At 38.2% G+C, this 12,876-nt stretch overlaps 2 protein-coding genes across 6 annotated transcripts in view; one reads left to right on the forward strand and one right to left on the reverse strand.

Annotated features, from left to right (window-relative positions):
* Positions 1–6,623, forward strand: part of GFRAL (GDNF family receptor alpha like) — a 28,038-nt gene extending 21,415 nt beyond the window's left edge. For 4 of the 5 annotated variants that reach the window (XM_048298877.1, XM_048298878.1, XM_048298881.1 and 1 more), the window contains 2 exons: positions 3,331–3,412; positions 4,426–6,623. In XM_048298877.1, coding sequence (XP_048154834.1) covers positions 3,331–3,412; positions 4,426–4,513 — 170 coding nt within the window. In that variant the 3' untranslated portion in view covers positions 4,514–6,623. The remainder of the gene's footprint in view (positions 1–3,330; positions 3,413–4,425) is intronic. The other variant, XM_048298880.1, reaches the window with a different exon arrangement.
* Positions 6,624–11,976: 5,353 nt separating this feature from the next.
* HMGCLL1 (3-hydroxymethyl-3-methylglutaryl-CoA lyase like 1) overlaps positions 11,977–12,876 on the reverse strand; it is a 77,900-nt gene continuing 77,000 nt past the window's right edge. The window contains exon 9 of the mRNA XM_048297925.1: positions 11,977–12,824. Coding sequence (XP_048153882.1) covers positions 12,711–12,824 — 114 coding nt within the window. The 3' untranslated portion in view covers positions 11,977–12,710. The remainder of the gene's footprint in view (positions 12,825–12,876) is intronic.

The raw sequence follows: 12,876 nt of genomic DNA on the forward strand, positions 1-12,876 counted from the left end.
CAATAAATAATAAATCTAAACATATATACATATATTCAAATATATTTGCAAATAAATAGAACTATGGAAGTTGAAATATTATTCCAGCTTTTGGTGTAAAAATGTGATACCAGGATTATGTAAAAATCTTGACTGGATTTAAACACATTCACAATCTCAGGAGGGAACAGGCCCACAGAGTCATCTGTGGGCTGATACAGCTCTGTTATCAAGATGTGATGTGGGCAGAGTCAGAACCATATAAAAGTTAATGAGACTTTTCCTGTAAGCTTAGATGGGGCCAGAATTTGATCTCATTCTGGAAACAATATCAAAAAGTGATAAATAAAATTTGTCCAAACTTCTAATATGTGTACCTAATTTTGCATTTTCAGCCTGGTTTTGACTTTATCCTATGCAAATTATATCAATGACTTTACAGAACCACATAATTGAAAAGATTGCTTCCTGCACTTTAATTTGAAAAATGATTCATGTGGGAAGATAAGGATTTACTTTCATCAGCATGGAACTTTGGAGCTAAGTTGTGGGGTTTTTACAGAAGAGAAAGATAGAAATACTTACCTTGTTCTTGTGAGATACAATAAAATTGGGCTTGACCCAAAACTGTTGAAAATTGTTGTTTTATGTATTTCCTACTGAGGAGTATTGCAGTTCTGAGTATTTAGATAAACAAATAATTGGCAGGGTTTATCTGTAAGTATGCCAGAACTGAGATTATTTCAGCTTCAGTGACTTTAATTTGTCAGGTGTCAAACACTGTCAGTCTGACAGGTTTATAAATGTAGAAGAAAGCCTGTGACAAGCTGCAGGTAGCCAGGAAGCCTCTGAGCCCAAGCTGGGATTAGTCCGTCCGATGAATCTGCGCTCGGTGTACGTAAGGAGGTAGCTCTGCAGTAGAGTGGAATCCCACCCATGCTTCCAGCTGTCGGCTCCAGCTGAGCTCCCACTTCCCCTCCGCAAGCCCCGCAGCCGGGAGTGTCTGTGTGTCTGTCTGCAGACGGCCCCCGGCAGTACCTGCAGCCCTGCCGGCGGGTCCCTGCGGTCTGCAGCTCATCCTGCACAGGGCAAGAGGCTTCCTGCAGCCCTGGTGGCCCTGCTCCACACCTGCCCTGGGGTGAGAAGGCCCAGGAGTCTCTCACAGCCGCTGGCCACCTCTGTGGCACAGAGCAGCCCTGCCAGCACCTCACAGCCCTGCGGAAATGCCGGCTCTCGCTTGTGTCCGTTCGGTCTCTGCACTCCTTACTCGTTCAAGTGGTTAAACCACAAAAAAATATATAAAATGCATAATCAGCTTTTCAGCCACAAAACTTTGCCCTGTCCTAGCCTTACAAATTTCCTCACTTCTCAGCAGGTGTAAGACAATACATGGTTTCTAGCATGATCCCATCACTGAAATCCCTCTTTGTTCCCAATAGAACTGAATCAACATCTCTTTTACCAGCAGTTCATCAAAAACGTGGCATTTTTTTCAGATTTTGTCAAAAAAACAGAAAAAAATGATTTCACTTCATCATTTCAAAGTGTTTTGTTTGATTGAAATGAAGCACCTTTCAGAAATTTTATAAGAAAAAGATCATCATGCTCTGCTGAAAGTTTATTAGCCCATTTTTAAACATCCATGACTGTAATTATAATATAGAATTTGTTAGATACAATATTTTTTGTGGTGACGTACTTTAAAAGTTTCCATTTGCCTAAAATATGTGTGAAAGTCACTTTCCACTTCAAAAAAGTAAGAAACTGTTACCCCTACAACTGCTCCTTCACTTGTAAAAAGTTTTCAAAGGTAGCTGCATGTACAATTAAGATTCAGAAACTGAAAAAAATGCCTACAAATCACTCTTTTGCTAAAACCCATCATCTTAAAGAAATGTTGTAACTTGAGAGCTAGGCCAACTGCTGATGTAGTTTTTAATATATGTTATTAGCAGTCCTTCTCTAAGATAGGCCTCACCCCTCTTTCTTCAAATATTCACCATATTAAGTTTCTTTCAGTAGGTTACTGGATTAAATGGAATGTTCATTCCATTTGTGCAAACTGTGGTGGTTTGATCATTGCTTTCATTTCCTTATATTGGAAAACTTGAACTTGGGATAGTTTTTTGAGAAAAGTGAGGACCCTCCTACAAGGAAAGCCAGGCAGGTCCAGCCTCCTGCTCAGCTCATTTTTTTCCTTGCTGTGGAACACATATTCACTCTCTCTGCCCAGGGCTGCTCCAGCATCCATACCAGCTGTGCTTGTATTACACGACACTCTACACCCTGCTGCATATATGCAGTGTACACAGAAATGCTTCATTTAGGGTTTGTGTGTGCACATACACAACACATGGAACATACTGTAACTGATAACTTACTCAGAGACCAGAAATGGCCTCATTGACTCAGTGATGAGTCCAGGAATCCATCTCTTCCTTAGTGAATGTTCCATTGGTTACATAAGATAGAGAAGCTCGGGAGCAGCTAAGGCCCTCTGCATTTGAATTCCTATATAAACAAAACTTAATTGATTGTATGAAGATGACAGAATCAGTGCAACCGGAAAGTCACAGGAAGGTCTTGTGTTTTATGCTTGTGGCTCTGCATTTGTGCCTTCTTGTCATCTAACTTCCACACCTCTCCATCCCATGTCCTGGGCTTACATTAACACTCTCAACTGTAACATTTCCTCCAGAATATGTGATCAAAAGCAATAGAGTTTTAGGAAAAATAAGTTGCTCCTCATTTGGAAAAGAAAATTTGAAACAGCTCCCAGTTTTTCAACAGTTGGAATTTTTAGCACATAAGCCACCTAAGTGACTTTTTGGTGAGAAGCCTAACAGAAAGAGGAAACTCTATGGGAATGGGGCCCAGAAAAACAGTGTTAGATCCCATTTTACATTAATTTGATTCTAGGTGAAGTATTGCTCCACACTGTAATTACTGTAAGATGTGAAACTGGAAAATAAGTCTAGTAGATAAGAGCCAAGTCTGCTCTGATACACAGAATAAAATTAACATTTTAAAATCAATAGGGAGAATACTCCAAAACAAAAATCATAGTAACAAGCTGTTCCCCTGAAGCAGAGTGAAAGGTACTGCTATACATATGAAGCACTATTGGAGCTGGTATTTACTAAAAGAAAATTACTTAGTATCACATAGCAAAGGAAGAGTTATTCCTACCACTGACATACATCTAGGTCTTTTTCCTCCTTTTAATTAATTTTGTCAAAATTGATAGCTAATTTAGTTTACATATGTATGCTTTCCAACACAGATCTCAAATTTGTTTCTTATTACTAAAAAAGTAAATGATTAATTTCTGTTTTCTGTTTTTATTTATAGGTGAAACTGTCTACATTATTGCTTACTCCTCCTGCATAGCTCTCATCCTAGGAATAGTCCTGTTGACCCTCCTAAAGATCAGGTAATTTGATAGGGATATTAATCACTGGTTCTAGGAAATTGAAAAAACAGAAAATAAAACGTTTTGACTTAGTTAAAAGGTGGACATTGTGATTGTCTTTAAAAACAGTCCAGCATGTCCCAGTGATGGAAAGAACTGACATTGTGGGTGTCAGCAGGGAAGAGTGAAATATGATATGTATCTACAATGCCCTCCATTCATGCAGAGATCCCAGGCTTTGGGAGGTTTCATTTCCTGTCCCATGGCAGGGGAAGGTGAAATCTGAATTCAGAAATTCTGTGAGACTGTGTTCCTAGCCCCATAGCAGGCAGTGGTAATGCAAAAAGGAAATGAGAATATTCAGCATTATAACGTATTTAGAAACCAAATCATGAATGCTGCTATTGTAGTTAATATTCTTGCCAAATGCCATTTTTGCTCATAGGAGTCTTTAAACAACACCCACCATCCCTGCCATCCTTTCCTTCTCCCCCCTCTCTCCCTCCCTCCATACGAGAAACTGCCCATACACCAATGCTTGGTAAGAAAACAGAAATGTGCATTCACTTAGTTAAATGAACATGGCCTTTTCTTAAATGATACATTTTCTTGGACCAAATTAAATGGCCAGATTTCAAGAATTACGCTGTCAGATGATAGGTAACAGAGCATGATGTAGCAGGAGCTATATATAGTGGGAGGGATATTGAGTCAAATTGCATTATTAAATTCCGAGGCAGATCAAAGAGGAATCATAGAAAAATGCAAAAGGCAAGTCAAGGATATATGGGAACAGAGGCTTTCTCTTTAGGTTTGCAGTTACAGAAATATCAGCATATGAAGAAAATTCAGATTTAAAGAATACAGAAGATGGAAGAAAGAGCAATGCATTAATAACTATGAAGGGGATTATTTTATACCACAGTGTTCATCATAAAAAGAGGGGAATTTTGCCACTGATTTCAATTAAGCCAAAGTTCAAACCAAAAGCTGTATAGTTTATTGTTACATAAATGCACATTCTTTGTTTTCAGAGCCTGCAGAACAAAATACGAGTCAAGAAGTCCCTCGCCAGATCATTCTTCTGAAACATTTATGGCCCATTATAAAAGTCACAGATGAACTACTCTGTTGCTTATGCTTTTCAAGGCTATTCCTGAACGCCAGCCTGTTGTACATATGCGATAATAAAATATATATTAAAAAACCACTATAAATTATGGAATTTTGTAGTTAAGCATACAAAATATTTTTATATTTGTTAGATTATTTTAAACCTTTCACAAGCTGAAAAAGGGGTAAAAAAAAGGTAAAACTGTGCTCTCTCTTATTTGTGTAGATTGCCAGATCTCTCCTGAGCTGCACAATTCCTACTTTTTTAGCTGCACATGACACTGGTATAAATGCTGTATCAACAGTGGCAATCTTTGAAGCCCACCCTTCTGATCTCAACTCATCTGGAAGAAATAAAAAAAATCCACTCAGAAACATTTTAGAGACCTGATAAAGAGCACAAATGTGGCAGTTTTGTATAGCAGGCTCCCAGGTACCAAGTACCTGATGCAGTTATTTGTCAAGCAGCAGTCACAGATAAGCTGCCTGTAGTTTGATGGTGGAGCACTTGTAGGGTAGGAGGAGATCAGGATTACAACCCCTTTCAGAACTAAAATTACTATCTGCTTTGTCTCCAAAATGCTGTTGCCGAAACTGTTTTTAACTTCTCCCCCAATATGTTTCTAAAAGAAATGAATGAGGTTTGCCACTTTGAATACAATAACTTTAGAAAGAATTTTTTGGTCTGAAAGCCCAGTGGAGAAAGTCACTTGCTTGGGGCTGAAGTGCCTGCGTCTCAAGAGAGAAGCTATGACCCATCTCATCAGCTGTGTTTCCTATTCATTGTCTCTAGACAAGACCCAAAGTGCCTAATTGTCCCCTTGCCGTGTACTGGGAGTCATGGTCCCTGAACACCATTCTGGATCCCACTTTGTGGCTATGAGCCCTGCATTTCTCTTTATAGTTGAGTTTTTTTGCTAGATTTAAGCTTGTATTTACTGCCAGTGAGTTGTCTTTGTTAAACCTTTGTAACAATCTGGTTCTGGTGAGCACAGGATAATGGACTGCTATTTCTTATTCAACTGTTACCAGGAATAGCACATGTATTGTCTTGTTATAATAGCATCTGATTAATTAACTTTATTTTGAATGTGATTAGTTTTAATTTTGTCTGAATTATCACTAAGTGTAACTCAGCTCCAGTTTTGACCATGACAGATGACTAAGCTAAGGCTACATCTAGGACTAGATGACAGATCTAGGTCTAGAAATTATTGTGATCAGAAAGGCAGGAATCTCTGCTCTTCAATGTGACTCTTGCTTCTGGCTTTGGTAGCTTGTGAAATTATTAGTGTGAGAGCAAAATCTTAGTGTGCAGTTCTGTTGGGGAGAGGCTTAGAAATCTGATACACTTATTACAACATGGATTTTCTCTGTCTTTATTATCTGCATGCATAATACAAAACCAAACGAAGTCCTTTTTGTTTTGCAGTCAAGTGTTCTGTCATTACTAAATCAGCATTTGGACAAAAATCCAGAAACAGAAAAGTGCAGTTAGTTTGCTAATCAAAAAGATCTCCTTTAGCAGTCCAGCAATTTGCAGCGTCTGCCTTACCTCCCACCAAAGTTCATATTCTTCATCTTGAAACTGTGAAGTGGGAAGACTTCAAACTGAAAATACTGTTGAGAATATGTTGGATAAAAATATTTCTTTATACAGGAAATGTACTTCTGACATGAAACCTGCGCTGGTTTTCAGTCTGACTTCAAAAACCAGTGAACCTTCCATATCACAAAATTTGAAGAGCTCCATTTAAATTCAGATTTAACTAAACCTCAATCAACAACAACAAAAAACTTACCTTCTGTCTTAGAAACTTTTTGTTTTCTAATTGTCTTATATTTAGACACTAGAAACCCAACTCATATATGTGCTTACACACACACACACTCGCAAGTATGTAAAATGTATTTGAAACGGAGGGTGTGTGAGTTACTCTGAAAGACAGCAGGACACTTAGTGGCTCTTGTGGTGTTATGCAGTTTTACAGGCTCTCTCTTGAAAGAGATGACTTAAATGCTTAATGGGAGAAGTACATTTCCTCCACTCTACATGTGAAAAGTAGTCTGTCAATTGTATCTAGGTGTTAGTTATTAAATAAAGGAATTTCTGCTGGGATGATCTGTATTCCTGTGATACTGATTTTACTCTAACTGCTTCACAAACAGTTTTGGGACCAGAGAATCATAGAATCAGTTCGTTTGGAAAAGAACTTTAAGATCTTTGAGTCTGACCATGATGGAAGAAAAAGCAGTATTTTGTAAGAGCTTCATTATTAAAATATTTTCCCCTGAAGTATGAGATCTGCATCTAATACCCAGATGAGGGAAATTAAGTATCATTGATGACAGGATTCCCAGGACACACATAATTTTGGGTAAGGATGTAGCATTCATCCTCTTTCCACTGGAGCTGGGACATCCCAAAGTGAAGAAATGAAGTCTGATTGGACTAGAGGGAGAAAGCATTAATTTTTGCCATACAGCACTCTCATCTGAAAGGGAGAATACTGGGTTCCAGTATTTCTTTGAAGATTGTTCATGCATTTTGTCTAATGATTGTTTCAAATTAAATGTGTGAAGAGTTTTTGAGACAAGTACACAGGATTAGCTCTTCCTTCTGCAATGTGAAGCTACAAGGCTGTAAAGCCCAGGTTTGTACTTCTCCTGTCTTGCCACAGTGAGTCTTGAAGTCTTAAAAAGGAACATTTTCCCCTGGCTGTCTTACCTGTTTGTGTGGTCAAAAGAATGAGCTACTTGGATAGGCATGGGCTCAGCCTTTTCAGGCTGGTGTGGGAATCACATCCAGGTACTCTGAGCTACGTATCAGACCAAGCTAGTAACACAGAAGATGGATGGAAGCAGCACCAACACCAGAAGGTGGTGCCATAAAACAGAGAACAGCATTCAGTTCTTTTTAAAAAATGGCTGTGGCTGTCTTTCCACCAAGGAAAATACTAACCCTTATTTTCAAGCTAGTGAAGATAACTAACTGCAGCTCATGTTGAGGCACTTCAATAGTAGCATGGGGTTAGGGAATTTTGCTGTTGACTTTGCCAAGAAAGTTCCCTCATCAACATTTTGATGTTTCAGACCACATGCTGAAGTCATTCAGTCTCCCATGAAGTGTGTAGGGAATCTGAGACATCACTTAGATGGCACGGATTTCTACCCTGCATTGGAACATCAGAAGTTAGATAATGCCTCATTGAATTTTTTCAACTCCTACCTCCATTTCTGTCCTGTAGCTTTTAATATTTAGTTAATGGACGAAAGAAATGTTTCCCCAGTAACTTAAAAGAGATTTGTCTGCTGTAAAAGCACACAGGAACACCATATTAAAAGGTAATCCTAAGAAAAAGCACTCAAAATGGATTACAAGGTAACAAAGTCAACACAGGCATACACGTCAGTGACAGCTTATATTTGCTAATGCTGTATGCATGAGCTGGTTAGTCAGATCTGCTGAATCTGGCATAATACATGACCATATCAGTTTCAATAAACACTGAGACAGATTTTATTTCAGCTTTAACACCACGTATTGCAAAATCACAAATGCATTTAACCAGGCAGATACATGACAATTCCTTAACAAACATATCGTCTCTTTGACATTGGTTTCAAAGGACTAAGTTGACTTTGGCTGTAGTCCTTCTGCCTGCTGTGTTTTTGCAGCAATGAAGATCAACACTGCATTACAGCAGGACTGTAGAGAAAAATAATCTTCGAAAATATAACAAAAGAAAAGCATTGATCAGCAAGTCAAGAACTGGAATTCATTTACTTCTCCAGACTATCTGTTTTGCCACTTTTCTAGATACTTCACAATCATTGAAGAGAACTTAAGGCAGTGTCAGGAATCATAGAAAAATTCAGTGGCAGAGAATACTGATTTCCTAATATCACAGTAACTATTTCTACCCCTTCAAAACAACTCAGTGAAAAAATAGGCCGATCTTATACATTCAAACTAACTCTTTGTATAAGTATTATTTCATTTCAAGAGCACTGATCCCAAACATACGAATTTTACCTCGCAGACTTGCAGTCTTCATTTTGTGACTTCTTAATACAATAATAAAAGTTTTATGAACTCAAATGACACTATTAAAAGAGGAAAATTAGCCAAAGCCTCTCTGGACATATTCACAAGACTAGAATATTTAGTTCTTATTTCATAAGCTCTGGTTACACATGAAAATGAAGCATTAAAGTGCTGGTCCAGAGCCAAGTTGTCCTAATACATAAAAGTTTAAACTACAAAGCAAGGTGCTGCTGAAAGACATTAGAACTGTATGGGATCTATGACATTGCTGTGTTCTGGAAGGCACTGAAGAATGATTATGCCCATACTAATGAAACAGGATCAACTTCTCCTCCAGCAAGGAACACCAGCGATGCCTTTAACAATGTAGTATCTTGACTTGCAATTTTTATAATGACATAGCGTTAAGAACACCTGCTCATGGATGCCAAACACCTGGATGCAAGTCCTCCACATCCAGGGGGCTACTTCAGAATGAAGTGACAGCAGTGTACTTAGCTGGGGGCACTGATAGGGACTAAAAGAGCAGACACCACTAGTGATGGGTTACTCTGAATATAAGCATGAAGATTTAGGAAGTCAGAAGCACTGGAGAGCATCATCCCATGTCTTAACATGTTTTTGAAGGGGTATAGTCTCAGCTGTTTTATTATATGCTGAATTCAATGCTGCCTGTGTGACTGATGCATGTTCATGGAATAGCTACTGGATTAGCCTTTGATCTTAAGAGCAAGACATGCTTATTTTTTGAAGCCAGACATTAGGTGTCAAAATGTTCTGCGCAGTCAAAAATTATGCCAGCCCAGGAAAGCAGAGCAGCAGTATTTAACACACCTAAAAAATGTCAGTAGGCAGAACATAAGATGTCTCAGGATTCTCAGTCACACTGCAAGTAAACAAGGATTTTATAGGGATTGCTCACCTGGACCCACAGACCTAAATCCATCCCAGGTGGCAATTTTGGCACATAAACACTGGGTTGGAGGTTGCTTTTTTTTATTCTGGCTCCATGTTTCTTTCTCTCTTGTAACAATCCTGACAAACAATCTATTTGTCTGTGACCTCCACCCTGGATTACTATAACTCACAAAGTGGTTGAAGCTGAGCATGTGGGTAAAGTACGGGCTCCAGATGTGACTGCTCATCTTTTCCAATGCTCACATCATTACAGAATAACAGACCTGCATTTAAGGCTCTCCACAAGCTTCCAAGTAGTTTCTAAAATAGACCCAATAAAGAACGGAGACATTTTAGGTTGTTCATCCACATGATTTAATAGGTACTCTGTTTCACTGCATAGGGAGAGTTAAGAGCCTTAGAATTGCAAACCAGACAGCCCAGATGCTGAGAAGCCTATGATGCACCGTGCACAGAGGCATAAAAATGGAGCCTATGTTCAGTTCCTAACCTGGCCGATAATTGAAGCCCTCACCACCACCTTCAAGGAACAGAACCCTTCAATCTGTTGCGGAGACATTTACAACATTCTTTTCTTGGGATCTTTCTGGTCTTCGGAATTTTTAATTCCATTCTACTCAGTGTCACATATTCATCCAGGTTTACTAGAAAGTGTGTTCTTTTTCAGTTCAGGTATGCTGAGTTGGAGGGGACCCACAAGGATCACTGATTCCAACTCCTGGCCCCACACAGCACCATCCCCAAGAGTCACACCATGTGCCCGAGATCATTGTCCAAATGCTTCTTGAACTCTGTCAGGCTTGGTGCTATGACCACTTCCCTGGGAGCCTGCTCAGTGCCCAACCCTCTGGGTGAAGAACATTTTTCTAATATCCAACCTAAACCTCCCCAGTACCACTTCAGGCCATTCCCTTGGGTCCTGTCATGGGTGCGCATTTGAATCTTCCCAGGCTGAGCAGCAAGCTCAATCTCAGTTTAGTTGTTTACTCTCACATTCAGGTTTGCATCACAACTGCTTTTTTTTCAAGGGCTGACTTCACTTTCAGTCTTTGAGAAGCTCAATATTGTTTATGTCAATTAAACATGCTTGCTCAGAGGGCCTTGGATGGAAGAAAATTCATCAGGCCCTACATGAAAACTTCATACTTCAGCTCAAAATGAGCCAATTCTGTACCTACAGAGAAAACTAAAAAGGAAAATTTATTATTAAATAGGAGAGTATTACAGTAAGGTTAGTCACCTTCAGGGGTAAATGGCACATAAATTAAGGAGTTTTTAAAATGTCAATTCTGGCACCATCTTTATGCTAAACTACTAATTATTAGACTGAGTACAGTCTAAGTACTGCTTCAGTTTCCTCACTACTTCATTGTATCTAATTCATTACAGAATTTTTAAGTCTGTGAATGGTTCAAGACCTGGTTTTATTTAAGTTCATGTTTTGATATATGAGCCATAGTGGCTGCTAAATAGCCAAGCCCCAGCTGAAACATGGGGAAAAGAGGAAGAGCTTTTTTCTGGTGACCCAACCATGCATCCAGGCCAGGTCAAGCAAATCAGGGGGTTCACACCTTCAGAAGTACTTGAAAGTCTTCTTACTAGACTCTGCAGGAAAATATTCAGTATTTTGGAATGATAGGCAAGATATTTCTTGCCTCACCTGAACACATTTCTTTGTTTATCCTTTGACTTTTACCATGAGAAGAGTGAAACAAAGTAGCTTATATTAATTTTGACTATCATTATGGCATAAGGAGGATAGAGGTATTATGTCAAATTTATGGCTTTGTGTTGCCTGGCATACAAAATTTGGCTTTCTTAAGCTATGCCAATTCTAAACTACACAACTGACTAAAAGATCTCAGAAAAATTCACTTTGGAATTTCAAAGGCAAACCGAGACTCAGATGTAACTTGGCAGACAAGTTCCAGACAAAAAAAGACTCAGCCTTTTCTTTTTTTATGTGTTATCTTTCTTTCATCTTACCTTTTGACAAGATTTCATATTTTTGAGGAAAATTGAGAATATGGAAGAAGACCATAGTCCAGGGTTTTAGATTTTCATGTCAACAGGCCATGCTCAGAAAAAACATAGATCAAGGTTAAGTACACAGAGAAGTACAGACAGACCCTGCACAACCAATGAGCAACAGGACTGATGTTTCAGGCTGAAAAAAATGACAGTATTTTCATGGCACACTTGAACATTTATAAATAGGATAAGGCTCTTTGTCCATTTCCCCCATTATTGATCAAAAAATGACAGTGCAGTTCATTGGCATCTTGTTGAAGTAAGGCATTTAAAAGAACAATGTCATTATCAGCAGAGCACAGAAAAAAATTGTAAGTGGTTTCCTTTGTGTAAGCTAGTCCAGCAGAATACTATTACCCTAAAAAGCTCGTGACTTATGAATGAGAATATCAATTCATAGCCTAGAGAATGAAAAATCTAATTGATGAAACCTTGGATGAAGATGTAGCCCCTTCTACACTACTCTGAACCTGAATGATGTTGAAAACCTTGCTGATTTTTATTTGTTTCATATAATTAGGTTTTAATAAGTTGACCAAAAAAGGAAACTACAACAAATTTACCATATGTAACAAATAAGGAAATTTGCAGGAGGATTTGAAGGATCTGGCAGAGTGCCATTCACCACAATGTCTTGGAACAAGATAAAGTTATCCATAATTTAACAGATGTTAAACAAAATTTTTAAAAAGTTCTATTGCTAAAAAATTCTTACAGTGAATTCAGATTTGGCTCCATGTTCATAACAGTGACTTGACAAATGAAAAGCAAGAATTCAGATAAATAAAATACATAATAGAATGGCCACACATTGTGTGAGATCTCATAAACTACTGAAAATACTTGTACTGTTCTGAAATCATCTTGATTAAAATTTAACTATGTACTCACTGCTTCTACCCAGTTTTCCTGAAAAGAACTAAAAATTCAATTTAAAACATGGTAAAATGTCCTGGTGTTTATACATTTTTCTCATCTGTAGAAGTACCACATACAGGATTCTGTACTTCAGTCATTTATTTCTTACTGACATATCAAACAATTGTTGACAAGACAGTACAGTACAATAACTCTTCCCATAAAAAAAATTATGTATGGGTTCGATTTTGCTTCTTTGATGCAATGGTTTTCTTGCTTCTTTTCCTGATGCAAATGTCCTTGTTCAAGGTAAATGGGAAATGTAATCAAGCTGCAAAAAGAAAAATCCATCTAATTGATAGTTCCAGTACTGAAGGAAGCTTGTGCAACCTTTGAGTTTGTTTTCTTGTTCAAAGCTGTGCAGATGAAGTTTCCAGCTTCCATCACAGCATGAAGATTTACTCCCTAAAAAAGAGATGAAAAATGTGAAGAATAATAAATGCACATGTTGAAAATG

The sequence above is a fragment of the Corvus hawaiiensis genome, chromosome 3, assembly GCF_020740725.1.
Source record: "Corvus hawaiiensis isolate bCorHaw1 chromosome 3, bCorHaw1.pri.cur, whole genome shotgun sequence".
NCBI lineage: Eukaryota > Metazoa > Chordata > Aves > Passeriformes > Corvidae > Corvus > Corvus hawaiiensis.